Source organism: Eubalaena glacialis, chromosome 10 (assembly GCF_028564815.1).
Source record: "Eubalaena glacialis isolate mEubGla1 chromosome 10, mEubGla1.1.hap2.+ XY, whole genome shotgun sequence".
Lineage (NCBI taxonomy): Eukaryota > Metazoa > Chordata > Mammalia > Artiodactyla > Balaenidae > Eubalaena > Eubalaena glacialis.
In genome coordinates this window covers 115,145,364-115,167,628 of record NC_083725.1, presented here as the reverse complement: position 1 = coordinate 115,167,628, position 22,265 = coordinate 115,145,364, and the positions used below count along the sequence as shown (strand labels likewise).

At 54.2% G+C, this 22,265-nt stretch overlaps 2 protein-coding genes across 2 annotated transcripts; one reads left to right on the top strand and one right to left on the bottom strand.

Annotated features, from left to right (window-relative positions):
• Positions 1-8,464: 8,464 nt before the first annotated feature.
• On the top strand, positions 8,465-19,375 carry NAALADL1 (N-acetylated alpha-linked acidic dipeptidase like 1). Its single transcript, XM_061203622.1, has 18 exons — positions 8,465-8,664; positions 8,751-8,923; positions 9,006-9,127; positions 9,514-9,636; positions 11,469-11,752; positions 11,854-11,958; positions 12,663-12,748; positions 12,892-13,011; positions 16,025-16,110; positions 16,194-16,257; positions 16,343-16,410; positions 16,669-16,760; positions 16,842-16,932; positions 17,675-17,756; positions 17,841-18,014; positions 18,089-18,176; positions 18,287-18,379; positions 18,694-19,375. The coding sequence occupies exons 1-18, from the start codon at positions 8,465-8,467 to the stop codon at positions 18,878-18,880; spliced, it is 2,238 nt and encodes a 745-aa protein (XP_061059605.1). The 3' UTR covers positions 18,881-19,375.
• On the bottom strand, positions 19,372-22,197 carry SAC3D1 (SAC3 domain containing 1). Its single transcript, XM_061203623.1, has 2 exons — positions 21,382-22,197; positions 19,372-20,305 (listed from the first exon to the last, which is right to left on the bottom strand). Exons 1-2 carry the CDS (start codon positions 22,112-22,114, stop codon positions 19,806-19,808), a joined length of 1,233 nt encoding a protein of 410 aa, XP_061059606.1. The 5' UTR covers positions 22,115-22,197; the 3' UTR covers positions 19,372-19,805.
• Between the last annotated feature and the right edge of the window lie 68 nt (positions 22,198-22,265).

Sequence of the window (22,265 nt, the reverse complement as noted above, 5' to 3'; positions counted from 1 at the left end):
AGTCTGGGGCCTGACGGGGATCTCGCTTCCAACCCTAGGCTTCGGGAGTCTCTGAGCACTATCCAAGCAGACAACCTGGCGCTGGGGGAGAAGCTGCAAGACCTGGTGAGACCTCAGCCCGAGACCCCCTTCCTTTGCTGTGCCTCCTCCCTGCCTCCCAGCCCAGCTCCCGTGTGGGCACGTGGCAGGCAGTCCTGCCTGGGGTCAGCTACCCACCTCTGGCCCCTGCAACCCTTTGTTCCAGCCCAACTCCTTGTATGAGAGCCTGAAGGAGGAAGCAAAGGCCATCCTGAAGGGAGAGAAGGCCATCCTGGAGGAAGGGAAGGCCGTCCAGGAGGGAGCCCAGGCCGCCCAAGACGGGGCACTGTTCCAGGTACCCGGGCCTCCATCCACTCGTGGGTGGGGAGAGAGGACATATTTCCCCAGCGTTGCTCACCCGGCTCCCCTTACCTGCAGCAAGCCGGCTCCCAGAAGGCAGAACTGGTCATCCTGCAGCCTGACCCTGCCCGTGACAATGGAAACCAATGTCAGCCCTAACCAGGCCCAAGGCTGGAGATAGGACATCTCCTTGGGAAGCCACTCTGGCCGCTCCTCTCCAAGTCCCAGCAGTAAACGTTTCCGCAGCTGATCCATGGCTCCCCTGCCTGTCTGTGGGCCCCGGGAATCAGGTGGAGCAGGAGGCCACCGGCTCCCAGCTTGGGCCCTAGGCGGTCCTCTGACATCCACCACCTCCCTCAGCCCTGAGCTGCCCCCGCCCCCAGGAGGCTCCAGGTCTGGCTCTTATCAGCCTCAAGATCAATGCCCCCCCGTGATAAGCGCTGGGGTGGGACTGGAAGGGGGCCACACCCTCTCCTGGGGAGGACAGAAGCCCCAGGTCTAACTCCAAAGGGCAGAAGACTAGGGAGGGGTGGGAAGAGCCACTGCCCACACTGTGGCCTTGGATAAATCTCTTCCTCCTTGTCAGTCAAGTCATGGGGGAGGGGGTAGTGAGAGCTTCCCAAGGGCCCAACACACAACATGCTTCAGGCCTGGAGGTGCTTCTGGAATTTGAATTCCCGCTCCCACCTTCAGCCAGGGCCTCCTGGGGCCTCCCTTGAGACCTGCTTCCCTTCACCAATGGGGCTCTCCCTGTCCTGGGTCATAGATCCCACCCCCACCCCATCCATAGGCCTGAGTGTCCAGCTGTGGTCACTGTGCCCTGGCCATCGACAGGCCCTCAAGGCTTGCGCCCATCAGCCTTGCTGCCCTCAGACTCTGTCCAGCCCCAGGGAGCCTTTCTAAGCATCCCCTGATTACTGATGTAACGAGAGAGAGAGAGAGACAGAGACAGAGACAGAGAGACAGAGACACACAGAGAATGTATAGGTAGACTATTCAAAAACTTAGAAATAATTCCCATACAACTAGACAAGGAATGTGCTTTAGATTTTTTTTTTTAACTCCCTAATGAGGGAGATGACAGAGCCAGCAAGATGACAAAGCCACTTTAAAGGAGGATACAAGAAAGTGGCACACACTTATTTATATATACATATATATTCAAGGGGGAAAAAGGGAAGGAATCCTGAAATAAGATTGCTAAATCAGATACAAAATCAGTCAATATGCTATAGGGCAATTTTTTGCAAAGCCCCATTAACCCTCAGGGTGCTATTATTTACTGGGCAGAATCCTCTAATATGACATGGAAAGAACTGTGACCATCTTTCTGCCTTATACCCACTACAGGGGGGACACTAGCCAAGAGGATGGAAATCCAGGTTTGTGGCCCCTTGTCAGACCTGGTTTGACTTATACCAGACCCGTGGGACCTTGCCCAGGCCAAAAACTGATGACACACTTGATCAGTGAAGGTTTGATTTGGTCACAGCTTTAGGCTGAGCTGAGCTCTCCTCCTCTCCCAAGACCCTATCCTCCTCCCGTGGATGGCTCCAGGGCTCCCAGGCATCTCCCTGATTGGTTCTTGACCAGTGGCCTAGCCAACCAGTGACCCAGCTGTACAGCCATCTTGCTATTTTCCTGAAGGGAATCATCTGATACTGAGATTGAGGGGGATAGCTGGACCAACAGCTAAATGATTAAATCAATTTAAGCACTTAAGGGCTTCTATCACCAAGATACAGTCATCAGCATGGTCCCATTTGATAGGTGGCAGGTTTTTAAATTTTTATTTTGTTGAAGTATAGTTGTTTTACAATGTTGTGTTAATTTCTATACAACAAAGTGATTCAGTTATACATATATATATTCTTTTTCATATTCTTTTCCATATGGTTTATTACAGGAGATATATATATATATTTTTTTTTTTTCTCTAGACTGCCTCTTTTATAAATATTGGATTAGGGCAGGTGAGAATCGTAAATATTTAAAAAATATAGTAGAAGCCAGAGAAATGTCAAAGCTGCCACCATGTAGCACCAGCGACCAATTCTTGCACTTTTCTTCCCTGTCTCAGTAATCCCCTCTACAGAAGACATACATAATTGGAACAGCTCTGTCTTCCCTGTGAAGTCTCTGCTGATACCAGGTTATAACCTGGACAGTGGGGAGTGTCTGCCTTAGGCTGGTTTTATCACAGGATATTGAATATAGTTCCTGTGCTATAGAGTAGGACCTTGTTGTTTATCCATTCTATATATAATAATAATTTGCATCTGCTAATCCCATACTCCCAATCCATCCCTTCTCCACCTGCCCCCCCACCCTTGGCAAGCTAGGTGGCAGTTTTGATAAGCAAAGGAACTTATATACAAGGCTTGTCTTGGACTCCAAAAGACGAGTAGATCCCTGCATCCACCTGCCAGAATCCTGAAAATTTATATAGAGGCTTTAACTGGGTTTGGTCAGGTATTCAGTCCAGATGGTCTCAACACCACCTTACTCTCTCAAGGCTGCGTCCTTAAAACAGCTCCTAGTGTGGGAACTGTGGGGCAGAGCTGACATTCTGAAGACAGGGGAGGGGCGAGGATCCCCCAGTTGCCCCGGTCCAGCTCACGGGTCAACTGGCGGTCACGTCCTCTCAATGACCTCCTCCAACAGTCTATAACTAATATACTTCATATAAATTCATATGAGTTGAATCTTCATATAAATGGAATTCTACAATATATTATCTTTTGTGTCGGGCTTCATTTGCTCATCTTTACGTTTGTGAGATTCATCCACGTTGCTACAGGTGAGAGTATGTAAATGTAGTTTGTTCTTTTATTGCTGTATAAATAATCCACGATTTATTTTTTTTAAAAGAAGAGTTTTTTCTGAAAGCCTCCAGCATCTCAGCCTGGGAAAGCAGGCACATGTGGCGACATCCATGCTGCTTGGCTGCAGGAAATGGAGACGGTTACAGAGCCCCCTCCCCAGTTATGTCTAAACCCCAGAAGTGCTGACAGATGTCCCAAATGCATCCTGGCCACAGCCCAGCAGCCCAGGGCCCCAGCATTGCCCCGAGCTCAGTCCCTACAACCAATCCTGTTGATGCCACATCCCTGCAATTCTGCAGCCCAGTCAGGAAGCCCTTCTCAAGGGAAAGTCCCAAGGCAAAGCTGTGTGGGCCTCAGGGCATTACTCAGACACACATTTCCCCCAGAACTACTAGTCAAAGCAGGCTACTGTGTCTGTCACAAGCTGTGCCAGATCTTCCAGCCTCTATGCCATCAAGGCGCTGGGGCCAGGTTGGCAAATCAGCCTCTTGTGTACGCATGGTCCCATCTCTCTTCTGAAGCCAACCTCCAGTGGATCTACCCAAACCTCTGACTGGCTTCGGAGGCCCAGTGGAAGTGGGTTGGGGTACCTCTAGAGGCTCCCAGCAGGCTCCCCACTCCTACCCAGCCTAAAGGTCCAGCTATTCCTGCCCAAGAAGGTGGCCCCTGTCCTGCAGCCTGGCAGCGTCACCCTCCATCCCGGGGAATCATCTTTCAGAAAGATCCTGCCCTAGAGGTCTGTTAAATCCCACAGCCCCTGTGCTATGCAGGCTCCCACCCATGGCTGGCTCAGCAATCCTGTTGAGGTTTGTTCTGATGGGGTCTGTTTCCCAGGAGTTCGGTGCCCACCTTTTGTATCCCTTGTGGTTGCCCTGGACACTCCTTAAATATCAGACAGCTGTACGAATGTCCAGGGTGGAGGAACTGAGCTCGTTTGGGTCAGTTTTTCATCCATTCTACAAGTACTTGTTGAGTGCCTCCTACGTGCCAGGCACTGCTCTTGGCTCTGGAGATTCAGCAATGAATAAAACAAAGATCCAGGCCCCAGTAGAACTTACATTCTAGGGGGGGAGATAAGGAATAATTAAAATCAGATAGTGATAGATGCAATGGAAAAAAATGAAGTGGGAGACGGAGAGGAAGCCTGAGGGAGACGAAGGAACACAATTTAGAGAAAGTGGCACTCGTGCAGAAGTGACATTTAAGCAGAGATATGGAGGACCTGAGGGAGGGGCCACAGTGGAATTTACAGTCAGGAGATCGCTTGGGAAATGGGTGTAGCTAGAGAAGCGATCCAAGGACGCTTGATCAGCTGTGACCAGCGCTGCTGCCGGGTCAAGTAAGAAGAGAGGACAGAACTGACCACTGGATCCAGCAACATGGAGCAAAGTGGACGTTTTCAAGAGTAATTTTAGTGGAGTAAAGCCTGAATGGAGCGGCCTCAAGAAAGAACGGGAGGGCTTCCCTGGTGGCACAGTGGTTAAGAATCCGCCTGCCAATGCAGGGGACACGGGTTCAAGCCCTGGTCCGGGAAGATCCCACATGCCGCGGAGCAACTAAGCCCGTGCATCACAACTACTGAGCCTGCGCTCTAGAGCCCGCGAGCCACAATTACTGGAGCCTGTGCATCTAGAGCCCGTGCTCCGCAACAAGAGAAGCCACCGCAGTGAGAAGCCCATGCACCACAACAAAGAGTAGCCCCCGCTCGCCACAACTAGAGAAAGCCTGCGCGCAGCAATGAAGACCCAACGCAACCAAAAATAAATAAATTAATAAATAAATTAAAAAAAAAAAAAAAAGAACAGGAGGAGAGGATCTGGAGACCAGCATGGTCCACTCTTCCGAGGAGTTTTATCATAAAAGGGGACAGAAAAATGGGACGGTTCCTAGAGGAGTGAGTGGAATTGAGAGATTTTTTTTAAAAGATGGTGTTAAACACCATAAACAGGTGCTTTAGGTGGATGGAAGTGATCCACTAAAGGCAGGGAGACTTGTGGGGCCACATCCTTGAGCAGCGAGCGGGTGGGCTCTGCACAGGGGAGAGGCTGCCTGGGACAGGGGTGTGGATCACACATCACAGTGACGTTTCCTCTGATTTTCTCAGTGAAGTAGGAAGCACGGTCATCAGCTGAGCGTGAGGGTGGAGGAGAATGTGTTGGAGGCTTGAGAAGAGAGGAGGGGATGTGCAACCGCCATCTAGAAGTGCGGGAGGGAGCGTGGACCGGGGAAGGACGGTAGGACTGCCGGGCAGTACTGAGGGCCTGTTCGAGGTCTAGGATCGTAAACTTAAAGCGAGATGAGTGAGGTCATCTGACTCCACAGGCATATTCAGGGTCAAGGGTGCAGGTGCAGAGTAGGTGGAGGGGCAGATGTAACCAGGTCGGGGGTTTTCCAGTGAATGTGACCAAAACAGAGAGGATCAAGGGGGTGGAGAGGGTTTGCAAGGGACTCAGGCTGGGCGAGGAGGGAGGAAAGCACACGTGGGAGGTGAGGGAGAGTGGAAAGGAGCTAGCACCAATGGACTGGCTGTCTGGAGGGGTGGAAGAACTCTCCAAGTCCGAGTGATGGAGGGAGCGAGGTGGGAAGACAAAAAGGAAATCAAATGCGTTAGTTCCCTGAAGGGATTTCCATCAACACTCACAGACCAAAATGTTCAGGGAGGGGCCATACGATATTCCCAGCCAAGAAGGGGAAAAAAGATTGATCGAGTTATTGTCTGGTGCCTACAGCAGCATAGACATCAGCTGATTCCAACAGCCTGAGCCGGAGTTCTCTGGTGTCACCCACTCAGATGTCACATGCTCTTGTCCAGATGTCATGTCTGTGGCTTCACATGTTCCTTCCAGGAGAGGGTGGGGCAGGACGATGGAGCTGCTGCCTCATGGTGTCATCATCATGTCTGTTCCTCAGCTTATCAGCTGAGCTTGGTGTCTGACTGGCTGCCTGGTGGTGGCTGTCCTCCTGTGCCCTCGTAAGGAATGTGTGTGCTCCCCACACTGATGGCCTTCTGATAAGATTATATCCTGGGTGCTGATAATCAGCTCTGCAAGGACTGTGGCTTTCTGGTGCACCTTCCTGAAGTCCCTGATCACACTATACCCTACCTCTAGTCCTGCCACGCTAACATGCTAACCCTCCCAACCAGCACAAGGGGACGTGGGTACGGTGGTGCAGGTGAATGGGGCTGCAAGCAGTAGGAAGGGCGCTGCTCTGAGAGGGTGCTGTGAAATCACACACACACACACACACACACACACACGTGCACACACAAAGTCTACCATGCCCAGCTCCCCCAGATTTCCAGGCATCTTTGGGCCAAACAATGGGTTGCAGCCTGGGGACGTCCCTGGTGGTCCAGTGGTTAAGAATCCGCTTTCTAATGCAGGGGATGCGGGTTCTATCCCTGGTTGGGGAACTAAGAGCCCACATTCTGAGGGGTAACTAAGCCCGCACGCCGCAACTACTGAGCCCGCGCACTCTGGAGCCCACGCGCCACAACTAGAGAGAAGCCTGTGTGCCGCAACTGGAGAAGCCCATGCACCGCAACTAGGACCCAATGTAGCCAAATAAGTAAATAAATAAATATTTAAACAACAAACAAACAAAAAAAACCCAATGGGTTGCAGCCTGGCTGGGCAGAATCCCAAGGCAGGATAGGCCATGTCAGGTGGAAGGAGTCACACTTGAGCCCCAGGGACCTTCCCAGCCCGGCCTGGCTGTCTATGAAGTCTGAAAGAGGCTTATACCGAGTACTTGGTGGCTCCCTCTCCCTCTCAGCCCTTATACATGCCAGGCCATCTGTAAGGATGGCCTGCCCCTTGCCTTCTCTGCATGCTGAATGCCTTCTCACCCTTGGAAGATTCCCCTCAAGTGTTCCCTTCTGGACAGAATTTGTCATTCTCTCCACTGGGAGCATGTCGGTCCTCCCTCTATAGGGGTGCTTACCACATGATTGAACCCAAAGCCTATCTGACTCCCCTGCTAGACTTGAGTTCCTGGGCACCTTGGCTTCCCCAGGGCCTGGCATGGATGTGGCATAGGGCTGAATAAATGAAAGATTCTTTCAGGTATGAGTGAAGGAGTGAATAAATGAATGGATGGATGAATGAATAGATGGATGGATGAATAGATGGATGGATTCCTGGTAGGGTCAGGGGATGGAGGTCAGCTTGTCAAGAAAGTGTGCTTCTCCGGCTCTGTCCTCTAGAACAGTCTTCCTTTCTTTTTTTTTTTAATTTAATTTACTTTTTGGCTGCGTTGTGTCTTTGTGGCTGCACGCGGGCTTTCTCTAGTTGCAGCGAGTGGCGGCTACTCTTTGTTGCAGTGCGCGGGCTTCTCATTGCGGTGGCTTCTCTTGTTGCGGAGCACGGGCTCTAGGCACACGGGCTTCAGTAGTGGGGGCTCACAAGCTTAGTTGCTCTGCGGCATGTGGGACCTTCCTGGACCAGGGCTCGAACCCGTGTCCCCTGTGTTGGCAGGCGGACTCTTAACCACTGTGCCACCAGGGAAGTCCCCAGTCTCCTTTTCTAAGAGTCCCACTTTCTCCCATAAACTGGGACCCCTGCAGGATAGTTACAGAGAATTCTTCTGAGTCCCTCTTCTTTCCTTAGCTCTAGGCTTAGCATTTTAAGGGGTCAGATGAGGCAGGAGTGGCAAAAATGTACTGAGTTCCTACTATGGGCCCAACACCACGCTAGACATTTTTACAGATGTGGCCTTGTTTAATGAAAACAGCACCACAGTTTTGTGAAATAGGTTCTATTATCCCATTTTACAGCTAAGAAAACAGGCTCAGAGAAGTTAAGTGAATTGCCTAAGGTCACACAACTTATGTCTAGCAAAGGATGGGATTTGAACTTAAAACCCAGTCAAGTAGCCAGGGCTGGATGTGCTGGAGATGGAATGACACCAGGGAAACAGATGCAGGGATGGTGGGCAGCAGGCCCAGCCCCGCTCTGGAGACAGGGGCTGAGTTCTAGTCCTACCTTGGCCTCTCTTACTGGGAGACCGTGGGTGAAACTTTGTCCCTCTCCAAGCCTCAGCATCCACGTATGGATTTGATGCCCCTTGGAGGTCTCTTCCAAGTGAATGTTGCAGAAATCGAGCTGGATGTGAAGAACTCCTGGCCCTTCCTGCAGGACACTCCCTTACTTTCCCTGCCAGCTAGTGGCCAAAGGGCAGGGCCACCTATTAGGTAATGGTTAACTGGACCTGACACCCCATCTATAAGGAGCCACACCAACTGGCCAAGACTCCACAGGATGCAGTGCGTGAAGGTGCTTGGAGGGGTGCTGGGGGCCGCTGCCCTCTTGGGGCTGGGGATCATCCTGGGCCACTTTGCCATCCCCAAGGGGACTGACCTGCCAGCCCCCAGTGCCTCAGCCTCCCAGGACCTGGACCTGGAGATCCTTGAGGCTGTCATGGGACAGCTCGATGCCAACAGAATCCGGGAGAATCTTAGGTGAGAGGCCTGCCCATGTGCCCCTCCTGTTTGCCAGAGGCTCCTCCCTGACCCTGGGCCCACCCCTCCCTCTGCCCACCCTGCAGAGAACTCTCCAAGGAGCCGCACCTGGCCACCAGCCCCCGGGATGAGGCGCTGGTGCAGCTGCTACTGCAGCGCTGGCAGGACCCGGAGTCGGGCCTGGACTCAGCCGGGACCTCTGAGTACGAAGTGCTGCTGTCCTTCCCTAGCCAGGAGCAGCCCAACCGTGTGGATGTTGGTGAGGCCCTGCTCTGGCCTGGGGAGGCCTGTGGGCCGGGGGAGCCGCCGGGCCCAGCCCGGACACTGCCCTCTCTCCACAGTGGGTCCTGCTGGGGACATCCTCTTCTCCTCCCAACGAAGTGAAGAGAACCTGACTGGGGAGCAGGGGGACCCCAATGTGGTGCCACCGTATGCTGCCTATGCTCCCCCCGGAACCCCGCAGGTGGGCCTGGGACACCCCCTCCCCGCTGCCATGGCCCAGCTCCCGCTGGCTCCTACCCCAGCTGCTCCCATCCTGACCCAGGGGCAGTTGAAGAAAAGCGCCTCAACTGGGGCTCAGCCCCACCCAGAATTTACTGGCTTCCACACTCCACTACGACTCCTTTTGCCCATCACTTAGTCATTCAACAAACACTAATGGGCCCTGCTCAAAGCCAGGCCTGATACAGGGTACCTGGACACAGAGCAAACCAGGTGTGACTTTGTCTTGGGGAGCTTAGAAGCTCTAGGCGAGGTTGGGGGACAGAATCTAAATCCTTCCTCCTGCCACTCAGCCTTTCCCCTTCTTTCCTGGGCCTGGCTCTAAGGGTCACCTTCTCTGGGGAACAGGGCCTCCTCGTCTATGCCAACCGGGGCTCGGAAGAAGACTTCATGGAGCTATACCATCAGGGCATCAAACTCCAAGATAGCATCGTCCTGACCCGCTATGGGGGTGTAGGGCGCAGGGCTAAGGTAAGCAGCAGCCCCCAGTGCAAGGGGCTGGGTGGGGAGGGGGGCTGGCAGTGGGCAGGAGGATGTGCAGGGGAAGGGGATGGAGCAGGGCTGAGGGGTAGGCCAGCCCTGGGCTCGGGGCAGGAGAGGGTGAAGGACTCCTTCCACCCACCAATGGCCTGCTTTGGCACTCTGCTCTAGCCCATTGATTGGCCCAAAGAACACTTAGGTGCTGTGTGACCTTGGATATCTCCCCTAACCTCCCTGAGCCTTGGGAAATAAAGGAATTGGGCAAATTTTTCAGCTTTGATATTCTGGAAGTCTAAGTCTTCCTGTGAAGTAGTTCTTCTGAACATTCGACTTAAATCCCTCCTGCTGTCCCCTCCTCCACAACTTGCTTCTTTTCAACACAAAACTTTGACTGAGGGTTACATGTCTGTGTTTTTTTAAATGTTTAGTTACTTATTTATTTTAAATATAAAGAGGTACAGAGTGGGAGCAGGGACTAGGGAGTTAGTCTTTAGTGGGTCCAGAGTTTCAAATCTGCAAAATGAAGAGAGTTCTGGAGGTGAATGGAGGTGATGGTAGCACAATAATAGGAATATACTTAATGCCACTGAACTGTATGCTTTAAAATAGTTAAGATAGTAAATTTCATGTTATGTGTACTTTATCACAATTTAAAAAGAAGTAAAATAAATACATAAATAAAAGATGTGCCCATGATAAGAGCTGGAGGTAAAAAAATGGAAAGAAAAGAGAAGAAAAGAAAGGGGAACAGGCGTGGTGGAATTATACAGATTATGAAACTTCCAGTTTAAAAAAAAAAAAAGTATAGAGTGAAAAAGTTTTCTCATAATGCCATCCTCCCAAAAGGTAGCTTGTTTGTTTGTTTATGGGATATGTATCCAGAGTTTCTTTGGGAAGAAGAACATATGAAGATATATTCTTACTTACTTCTCCTTTTATATAAAAGTAGCATACAATACTGTTCTGAGCTATGCTTTTTTCACCTTAATACATCCTGGAGATCATTCTCAATTGGTACATAAACTCTGTCCTTGATCTTTCTTTTTTTTAATGTACTGTTTTGTTTTTGCTATCCTAAAATATATGTAACATATATTTTACCAGTTTACCAGGTTAACCATTTTTAAAACGTACAATGCAATGGCATTAAGGATATTCACAATATTGTGCAACCATCACTACTATCCATTTTCAGAATGCTTTCATGGTTCCAAATGAAACTCTGTACCCATTAAACACTAACTCCCTTATTCTCCCTCTGCAGCCCCTGGTAACCTCTATTTGACTTTCTGTCTCTATGAATTTGCCTCATCTAGGTACCTCACATAAGAGGAATCATTTGATATTTGTCCTTTTGTGTCTGGCTTATTTCACTTAGCATAATGTTTTCAAAGTTCATTGATGTATCAGAACTTCACTCCTTTTTAAGACTGAGTAATATTCCTTTGCACGTTATATACTAGGTTTTTCTTATCCATTTATCAGTGATGGACAGTTGGGTTGTTTCCACCTTTTGGCTACTATGAACAGGGCTCATATGAACATGGGTTTAGGAGCACATCCTCCTTCTTTTATACAGCTGCATAGTACTCCACTGTAGGGTACCTCGGTTTATTTAATGACCCCATTGATGAGCCATTGCCTAGGCTCAACAGTCTTTTGCTGTCTCAAGCAGCACGGCAACAAATGACTTGTGTAAGTATCATCTTGCCGGTGGGAAGACAGATCTGTCCTGGCTTCCACAGTGAGGGAGGGAGGAAGAGGAACAAGATGTGCCCCCTTCTCGCCCCTCCCCTAAACACAGCCTCCTCTGCCTTCTGCAGGCTGTGAATGCTGCCAAGTATGGGGTGGCTGGGGTGCTGGTGTACACGGACCCTGCAGATATCAACGACGGGAAAAGCTTGCCGAACGAGACCTTCCCGCACTCCTGGGGCCTTCCTCCCTCGGGGGTGGAGCGAGGCTCCTACTTTGAGTATTTTGGGGACCCCCTGACTCCTTACCTTCCAGCCAACCCCTCCTCCTTCCGCCTGGACTCTGACAATGCCTCAGGATTTCCCCCAATTCCCACTCAGCCCATTGGCTTCAAGGATGCAGAAGTCCTTCTCTGGTGAGCTTTTGCCCTGGGGTCTCCTGCCCACTCTCCAGTGGCCCCCAGACTTCAACCCCCGCACCTATATTTGCTCTGATGGGCCTCCCCCTCCTCCCCAGCAACCTCCAGGGAACCTCAGCCCCGGCTGCCTGGCAGGGAGCCCTGGGCTGCGACTACAAGCTGGGGCCCGGCTTCCGTTCTGATGGTATCTTCCCAGCAGGCAGGTGAGATGGGGCCCCCTCCTCCCCCAACGCTCCCCTTCTCTTCCCTTGTTATGCTTCCTTGACCCTGGTTTCCTCTCTGCTCACTTCAAGGCCTGGCCTTTCCCTTTCTCCTGTCTCCCAACCCCTCCCTGATTCCAGAATATCTGTCTTGTCTTTGGGGAAGCCTGTGAAACAGCTGTGTGCCCCACAAGGCCCTGTGGGGTCCCCCCCACCTCATCTTGGACCTCCATTCTCCGGCCGCCCCCTCTCTTGAACACACCAAGCTCCTTCCCACATCAGGGCCTCTGCACTTGCTGTTCCTGCTGACGGGAACATCCTTCCCCACGCTCTGTCATTCCTGGCCCGCACTAACCTCCCCACCTGCCGCCAGGTACCTGTCAGTGTCCTCCCGAGCCCCTTCACTGCCTGCAGTTGTTCACTTCCTTGGGGTCTGCCTCCCTCAGGAGAGGGAGGCCCCATGAGGGTGGGGTCCATGTCTGTCTCAGTCATCGCCCAGAGCCTGGTACGCTACTGGCATACACTAGGTATCCAATGAGTGAGTGACTGCAAAGGAGAATTGGAATCAGCAGAGCTGGGCTCTAGCCTCGCTGTCTCTCCCGGTATTTCTGGGCAAGTGACCTTGCCAGGTCCCTTTCCTGCTCTGGGCCTCAGTTTCTCCTACATTGGTGGAGGGGAAGACTCCTAACATCCCTACGCTCCCCCAGCCAGGTGAACGTGAGTGTCTACAACCGCCTGGAGCTGCGGAACTCCTCCAACGTCCTGGGGATCATCCGCGGGGCCGTGGAGCCTGGTGAGCGCCTCCTCACTGCTGCCTGCGCCCCCAGGACCCGGCCCTGCTCTGAGCGCCCCTGACCACACACCCTCTGCCCAGCCTGGCTGCCCCGCCCACCCTGGCTCCTCCTCTTGGGTGTCTGACTCTGCTCCTCCCGCCAGACCGCTACGTGCTGTATGGAAACCACCGGGACAGCTGGGTTCACGGGGCCGTGGACCCCAGCAGTGGCACTGCTGTCCTCCTGGAGCTCTCCCGCGTCCTGGGGACTCTGCTGAAGAAGGGTGAGCAGATCCTGCTCCCCTGGTCCAGGGACTCTCTCCCCAGGAGGTCGCCTCCAGCCCAGTCCTCCCTGAGCTTTTGGGCGTCCTGTCCCCCCTCCTCTCTCTCGTTCTCCAGTGCCCACTTGGGCGAAGCTTGAGGGCCCTGGGGGCAGACATGCATGGACACCAGCCCTGGCCTCGTTCGAGTAGCCCAGTGTGGTACAGGGAACTTGTGCAATACCTTCTGAGGGTTTCCTGGGCCCCTCCAATGAAGCGAGGCCAGATGTGGCCTCGAGCGAGGCAGTGCCCAGGCTCTGCCCTCAGGGAGTCTCAGCCCAGTTGAGGCAGGGGTGACGGACAATCGTCAACTCAACACATATGTCCCCCATGGCTACTATGTGCCAGGCCAGTTCTAGGCACTGGACATCCCCCAGTGAACACCAGAGTTCATGCTGTAATGACAACTGTGAAACGTGCTATAAGGAAAAATATCTACCAGGCTTTCCAGATGCAAGCCAGAGCTCAGGGAGGCGGCAGTTCTGGGAGCGGTAGGGGTGGAGATCCAGGTGGAGGGCACAGCATGTGGGAAGGAGCAGCTGGACCAGGTGGCAGAGCTGTATATTTCCTAAAAATAAGGACATTTTCTTTCCTAACCACAGTGCAATGCTCAGAATCAGGAAATTAACAATTTTGCCAATTGTTCTGAAAACTTTTGTTTTATTTGTTTTTAAATGGGCAAAGTACTTTATTTTATTTACTTTTTTGGCTGCATTGGGTCTTCGTTGCAGCACGCGGGCTTTGTCTAGTTGAGGCGAGCGGGGGCTACTCTTTGTTGCGGTGCGCGGGCTTCTCATTGCGGTGGCTTCTCTTGTTGCGGAGCACGGACTCTACGCATGCGGGCTTCAGTAGTTGTGGTGCATGGGCTCAGTAGTTGTGGCTCGCGGGCTCTAGAGCGCAGGCTCAGTAGTCGTGGCGCACAGGCTTAGTTGCTCCGCAGCATGTGGGATCCTCACGGACCAGGACTCCAACCCGTGTCCCCTGCATTGGCAGGCGGATTCTTTTTTTTTATTTTTATAAATTTATTTTATTTATTTTTGGCTGCGTTGGATCTTTGTTGCTGCGCACGGGCTTTGTCTAGTTGAGGCGAGCGGGGGCTGCTCTTTGTTGCGGTGCGCGGGCTTCTCATTGCAGTGGCTTCTCTTGTTGCAGAGCAAGGGCTCTAGGTGCACGGGCTTCAGTAATTGTGGCACGTGGGCTCAGTAGTTGTGGCTCGCGGGCTCTAGAGCGCAGGCTCAGTAGTTGTGGCGCATGGGTTTAGTTGCTCCGCGGCATGTGGGATCTTCCCGGACCAGGGCTCGAACCCATGTCCCCTGCATTGGCAGGCGGATTGTTAACCACTGCGCCACCAGGGAAACCCAGCAGGCGGATTCTTAACCACTGCACCACCAGGGAAGCCCCTGTTCCAATAACTTTTAGAGCAAAAGAAATTTCTGGTCCAAGAACCAATCCAGGATCACACGTTGCACATGTAGTAGTTGCATGGGTCGTTTGTAATAGTTTCTTAGCTGTTCTTTCTTTCATGATCCTGATATTTAATTTGTTGACTGTCCCTCAATTTGGGTTTGTCTGATTAGATTCATCTTATGCATTTTTGGCAGAAAAAAATGGGAATTTTTCATTGCAAGTATGTATCATTTTATACTTAAAAAAATTTTTTTAGGGCTTCCTTGGTGGCACAGTGGTTAAGAATCTGCCTGCCAATGCCGGGGACACAGGTTGGAGCCCTGGTCCGGGAGGATCCCACAGGCCACGGAGCATCTAAGCCCGTGCGCCACAACTATTGAGCCTGCACTCTATAGCCCGCGAGCCACAACTACTGAAGCCCACGCACCTAGAGCCTGTGCTCTGCAGCAAGAGAAGTCACTTCAATGAGAAGCCTGCACACTGCAACGAAGAGTAGCCCCTGCTCGCTGCAACTAGAGAAAGCCCGTGAGCAGCAACGAAGACACAACACAGCCAAAAATAAATAAATAAAATTTAAAAAAATTTTTTTAATTTTATTTATTTGGCTGCACCGGGTCTTAGTTGTGGCACGCAGTATCTTTTAGTTGCGGCATGCGGGATCTAGTTCCCTGACCAGGTATCGAACCCAGGCTCCCTGCATTGGGAGCACGGAGTCTTAACCACTGGGCCACCAGGGAAGTCCCTATACTTAAAAATTTTTGGTTTAAAACAAAAAGATGAGGAATGATCAAAGGGGACTGAGTTGCATCCAGAGATGGGAGCACAGCCAGGAGCCCATAGTGCCATGGAGGGGGAGGGGGAGTCTGAAGGAGGTGAGGGGGTAAGCAAGGACCTCGGAGGCTTCCGGGAGGTGGCTGAGGCCTGTGGCAAGAGCAGCGAGGGCACAGAGACTGGAGATGGAAGCCAGGCTGCGGGAGGCTATGAGAAGCAATGTGGGGCATTGGTTAAGCCCCTGGACTCTGGAGCCAGGCCTTGGATTTGAACCCTGGCTCTGCTGCCTACCAGCTGTGTAATCCTGGCAAGTCATTAAACTTCTCTATGGCTCAGTTTCCTCAATGGAGACAGTCATAGTCTGTCCCTCACGACGTGTTGTAAGGATTTGGCTCAATATGGATAACGCTCTAAGGAGAATGTGAATGTATCATCACCAAGTGAAGACGATTAGGGGAGAGTTTTGCATAGGATGCATGGAGGAGAGAGTTGGGGGACCTCTAATCAGCATAGCCAGAGAGAAGAGGGGGATAGGGCATTCTGGCAGAAGGGACCACCTAACGGAGGGAGATCGGTGTTGGCGACAATGTTGGGGGGGTTTCACAGCAGAGGAGGGGCGCTGGTAAAAGGAGGATGGAGCCTCAGGGAAGGGTTGGCCAGGGAGGTGCCAGGACCTACCTCCAGTCCCCTGTGCCCCGCCCGTTCCAGCCCTCCCTCCCCTCCACATCCCCAACCTTCCCCCTAAGCCACCCCAGGATCCGAGGGATCTTGCCCTCCAGCCCTTTATCCCCCTCCCCAGGCACCTGGCGTCCCCGAAGATCAATCGTGTTTGCGAGCTGGGGGGCAGAGGAGTTTGGGCTCATCGGCTCCACAGAGTTCACGGAGGTGAGCGAGCCCCGCAGCTCGGCGCTCGAGGGGATTTCCGGGGCAGGGCAGCGCGGGGCTGACGGGGTCCCATCCACCTGCAGGAGCTCTTCAGCAAGCTGCAGGAGCGCGCCGTAGCCTACATCAACGTGGACATCTCGGTGTTTGGTATGAGGGGCGGCTGGGCTTACTCGGGGAGGAGGGAAACGAAAGGGCGGGGCCCGAATAGAGTCTTTCTCGGATCCCCTCACAGCCAATGCCACCCTGAGGGCGCAGGGGACGCCCCCGGTCCAAAGCGTCATCTTCTCTGCAACCAAACAGGTGGAAATGGGAGGGGCTGGGAGCTGGGCCGGGAGGAGGACGGTCGGGGCGGGGCGGGGCGGGGCTACACGGGGTAGGCGGAGCTGGAGCTGGTACTTGTTAGAGGGGCTGCGGGTGGGACTGAGGCTGCGGGGTGGGCCTTGTAGGACCCGCAGGACTGTGCGTGGGCTGGAAGCTCGGGTGGGCAGAGCGGAGGACCAGCCTGGTCGTTGGGCCTGGGGAGGGGCCAGCCCCGAGACTGGATCCCCCTCCGCTCAGATCCCCGCACCAGGCCCCAGCAGTCTCAGCATCTATGACAACTGGATCCGATATTCCAACCGTAGCAGCCCGGTGTACGGCCTGGTCCCCAGGTGAGCCCAGGACCGGAATGCGGACTCCGGGCTGGTGAGCGGGCCCAGCGCCCTGCAGCCTGACCATCTTCCTTCCCGCAGCCTGGGCACTCTGGGTGCGGGCAGCGACTACGCACCCTTCATTCACTTCCTGGGCATCTCCTCCATGGACATCGCCTACACCTATGACCGGGTAAGCGGACACCCCTCCATCCCCCAGCCCGGTTCCTTGCTCCACCAGCCCCCTCCTCTCCTTCGGGCCGCTCCAGTGCAAACCGAATCCGGCTCCATCCCTCAGTAGCTGTGCTACCTCAGCCAAGTTTCTTTACCTCTCTTGAGCATGTTCACCCTCATCTATGTTATTTTATCAAATTTAAGATACAACTGAGTATAAGATGCACTGTTATGATATGCACTATTCAGGAGGGAAAAAAAGCACTGTCAATTAGTTGCAGGATGACACTGACTGTAAGAAGCATCCTGATTCCAGAGATCTTAAAATGTTTATCTCAGAATAGATTAAATAACAGTATAAAACAGGGGTGGTCTGAGGGTAAGATGAGATAAGGGATGCAGAGTGCCCAGCCTGTCTCCCTGTTTGATGACCCAAAAGGCCCTTTCTCCCCTCCATGGCTACACCACTCTTGAGTGGTGGAGTTGGGATTTGAATCCTCTTGTCTGACTGCAAACCCCAGGTTGTTCTCCTTCATCTGAAACGGGCAACTGGCACCTGACCCAGCTTTGCCACTTATTAGCTGTGTGGTGTCAGGAAGGTTACTTAACCTCTCTGAGCCTGCTTCCACCTCTGTAAAGTAGGAATCCTAGAACCTTCCTCACAGATGTGGTGACAATTGAATTGAAATAATGTCTCTACATTGTACACTTCCTTCCACGTCCCATCCCGAGCTTGTCACCTCTGGGTCTTGTTCCCCCAGAGCAAGACCTCAGCCCGGATCTACCCTACCTACCACACAGCCTTTGACACCTTTGATTACGTGGACAAGTTTGTGGACCCTGGTGAGGACGAGGGCAAGGGGCATCCTGAGGCTGGAGGAGGATGGGCTGAAGACTAAGCCCTGGCCTTGTCGCCCTTCCTGCAAGGTTTCCGCAGCCATCAGGCCGTGGCCCAGACCGCGGGTAGTGTGCTTCTCCGGCTCAGTGACAGCCTCTTCCTGCCTCTTAATGTCAGTGACTACAGCGAGACCCTCCGCAGCTTTCTGCAGGCTGCCCAGCAGGACCTTGGTGGCCTGTTGGAGCAGCACAACATCAGCCTGGGTACGGAGCCCCCCAACACTGAGGCATGGGGAGCCCTGCACCCCCAGGGCTAAGATGCTGCCTGTTCCCCACAGGACCTCTGGTGACCGCAGTGGAGAAGTTTGAGGAGGCAGCCACGGTGTTGGGCCAACACATATCAGCACTGCGGAAGGGCACCCCCGAGTGAGCAAGGGCTGCAAGCAGGTGTCTGGGAGGGCGGCATCCAGGGCAGGATGCAGGCTGGCAGCTGGGCTGCTGGCTGTAGGGTGACCAGAGGGCCCTGTCACCTCCAGCCCCCTGCAGGTGCGGATGCTCAATGACCAGCTGATGCTCTTGGAACGGGCTTTCCTGAATTCGCGAGCCTTCCCGGAGGAACGCTACTACAGGTGAGCCTATCCTGAAGCTCTTGGGAGGTGCAGTGAGATGAGGCTGGGTAATGGGCACCCGCCGGAGGGAGGAAAATGTCAGTTTTGCTGGCCTTTAGAGCACAACCCAGTCCCTTGAGACAGTTGGAGAGTCAGGCTCAAAGGATGGGAGGCAAATCGGTGAAGGTCACCCTGGGACTAGAACCTACATCTCTTCGCACCCCCAGTGGAGAGGGTCTTTTGTGACTAGCTGTATACAGGAGCTGTTCCAGGCTGAAGCTCCCCTCTCTCCTGGCCCCTGAATGGTCCTGATCCTCCCCCATTTCTCCTGTCAGCCATGTGCTCTGGGCACCCCGCACCGGCTCTGTAGCCACGTTCCCGGGCCTGTCCAATGCCTGCTCCAAGGCCATGAACACAGGCCCCGGATCTGCAGCCTGGGCTGAGGTGAAGAGGCAGTTCAGCATCCTGGTGGTGGCCCTGGAGGGCGCAGCAGCCACCCTGAGGCCTGTGGCTGACCTCTGACCCTAGCCCTCATTCTTCAGCTCCCATCCCCACCCTTTATCCTAACCCTCTCCCACTCCAGTTTTGAGTGTGTCCCCGTCTCTCCTGATGCTAGGAAAGGGAACGACCACAGGACCCTCTCAAACTTCTGAGGCAACAGTTCAGGGCCCCACCAGTGCAGACACTTGAAGGGAGTGACAAGCCCCAGAAGAAACGTTCCCTCTTCCTGGCTCTTGGTTGGCAGAGGGTGAACAGGAGATAGGGATGGTGGGGATGGCAAAACCACCAACTGCTCTTGGTGGTGGGTGGGTGAGGATGGGACACATAATGCCAACCTTAGATGTCAACTCAGAGACCACCAGAGCTACTCCTCAGTGACCAGCGGGGAAACTGAGGCCCAGGGTGGATAGGGCATTGCCCAATTTGGGTTCCTCTCCCCCCACGCCCCTAGCATGTCTCAACTCCTCCCTGCCCTCCCCAAATAAATTGAGCCTAGCTGTTGTCCCTGCAAGACAAGTTCCTTTCATTTATTTATTTATTTTTAGACTTATTTTATTTATTTATTTTTGGCCACGTTGGGTCTTTGTTGCTGTGCGCAGGCTTTCTCTAGTTGCGGCGAGCGGGGGCTACTCTTCGTGGCGGTGTGCAGGCTTCTCATTGCGGTGGCTTCTCTTGTTGCAGAGCACGGGCTCTAGGCGCACGGGCTTCAGTAGTTGTGGCGCTCGGGCTCAGTAGTTGTGGCGCACGGGATTAGTTGCTCCGCAGCATGTGGGATCTTCCCTGACCAGGGCTCGAACCCGTGTCCCCTGCATTGGCAGGTGGATTCTTAACCTCTGCACCACCAGGGATGCCCAACGAGTTCCTTTTACTGTGTGGGAATCATGAAAAAAGAAACCTGAGTGCTTCAGCCCCAGTCCTGGGGCTCTGGGAGACTGCACAGCCCTCCTCATGCCGCAGACTTGGGTCTGTCCACAGCCTCATCCTCCTCTGCCGTGACCACCTCTTCCAGGGTGCGCCCTCCAAGCTTGTTCCCCACCAGTACTTGGCAGGTCCCGGCAGGTGGCAGCCCCTCCTCAGTGTAGCGACCCCTCAGGAACACAACTCTCTCCTGTCCATCTAAGGGCAGTCCATGGGCCTGGCACAGGTCCCGTGCCTCCTTGGGCCCATCCAGGGCCAGCAGGTGGACCATGAAGCCCAGGGGCAAGGTCTGGCCTTTGGGGGTGCTCAGGGCACGAGCGAGGCGGGCCAGGGCTCCCCGGCGGGCACGGCCCACATGGCACTGCACGGCGCAGCTCTGCAGGTAGGGCAGGGTCCGGAGCAGGCGAAACAGGCGTGCAGTGTTGCCTTCGCGGAAGGCAGAGTCGACTGCCAGGGCAGTGCGTAGGGCCGGGCAGGAACGCAGGGCAGTGGGCAGCTGCAGAATCTCGTGAAGGGCCTCCACCGAGCCTGTGAGGGCGGGAAGCCTGAATGAGGACGCTGATTCCTTCTGGAGCAGGCCCACCTTCCGTGCCATCCCCTTAGGTCTCCCCCTATCTCCCCTCCCACCTGCTCGGGTCTTCAGCCACGCCACGTCCTCGGGCCCTCCATGGAGCTCATCACCCTACCTCACTCCCCACCCCACCCCCACCTCCCAGTCTGGCCACGCCCCTCCCCCAGGCCAAGCCCATCCTCCCTCCCCCTTTCCCCCTTGGCCCCTTCCTAAGCCATATCAGAATTTGTTGCCAGAGGTTCCAGAACCCCTTCAAATAGTCTGGGTCCTCATAATAAAGTGAGGCAGTGTCTACAGAGGAAGGAAACAGGCCCAGATAATTTAATGACTTGCCTCAGACTGCCTTAAGAGTTTGTATGTAGTAGAACTTGACCCAACCAAATCTGAGTTTTCTGACTTCCAACCCAGTCCTTTCTCCACTGCCCTAGCTGCCCCAAGGTTTGGGAGTCGCTTCTGCCACACCTTCCTCTGTCCGCCTGGTGAGGCAATTATTTTTTCAAATTCTGCCTCTGCTCCTCTTCCAAGGAGAATCACGACACTGGAAACTTGGGTCACTTTTTGTAAACTGAGGCTTCTGACCCATTAGTGGGTTGTGAAGTCAACAGCATTTTATTACAATTAAATAGAATTTATTAAAATGCACCATCCATCCATAGAAAAGATCTAGTCTTGAACCTTTTGTTTCAGATACGTTTGTTAGCATATGTGTTCTTGGCTGCTTTGTAACACTGACTGAACTGGAGGTTTAAAAAAAAGCTTGAAAACCACCATCTAGGTCAACTGTCCCATTCTAACCCCATCCCCTCCACTTTTGTAACGAGAAAACTGAGACCCAAAAATGGGAAGAGACAGGCCAGAAGGTCCAAGTAGGGGCTCGGTGCATCTTGTGCATTGGCTGAGACACACATTTAGGAGGCAGGGATGGAGAGGGAGCTACTGGTGAGGTTTTAAAGCTTCTCCTTCCTTTCCCGGCCACCACTGTCCTCACAGAGGGCCGCCTGCCCCTTGTTCTATCGCGGGGACCCCGACTCACCTAGGTTATAGAGCAGAAAGAGGCCCTGGAAGGTGGCCTGGCGGGGGTGGGGCCCGGCGCCCAGCGCATAGCAGCGCCGCAGAGAACCAAAGCCCTCCTGCACCTGGGCCTGCAGCAACATCGGGTCCGCTGGCCCGTGCGCTGTGCTGGGTCCGAGCCGCGCCACCACTGCCAGCAGCACTGCCAGCGCCGCTTCCAGCACCAACGCCGCCTCGACGTCGCCCGCGCCCTGCAGGGCCAGGTCCAGCCGCACAGCGCGCAACCGGTCCGCCACGAAGCTGGCTACCTCTGCGCGGGACGCGTCGGTGCGCTCCACCACCTCGCTGGCCAGGTAGCGCACGGTGGCCAGCAGCACGGACGGCGGACGCAGCTGACTCGGTGGGGGCCGGATCTTCCCGGCGGCCGGCCGGCTGTACTCCTTCACTGCGCGCTGCGGGTCGGCTCGGAGCCTGTGCCCGCGACACCCCGGCGCCACCTCGAAGCGGTGCAGGCGGCGCTCCTTTTCGCGCTGGGCGCGCTCAGCGGCCGGACACATGTCCACGCACGTGCCCACGGGCAGCTCGTAGCCGGGCATGGGTGGGCTCGGGGGGAAGGATGGGCGCTCAGCATCCGGTGGACAGGTGCGGCCACTCGCCCCATCCTGCGGGAGAGCACGCCAAGGCCGGCGGAGGCTCAGGGGAGGCGGGGCGGGGCCGACCCCGACGGGCCCGCCTCCCCGCCCTGGTCTAAGCATCCCCGCCGCCCGTTTGGCGCCGCCGTTCTCTCACCGAGTCCTGTCGCTTCCCACAGATCTTCGAGCAGGCCTCCCGAGATGCTCTGCGTTGTAGTTCAGGGTCAACACTGTTCCTCACGCTCATGCCCAGCTAAAGCCCGCCCATCATGCA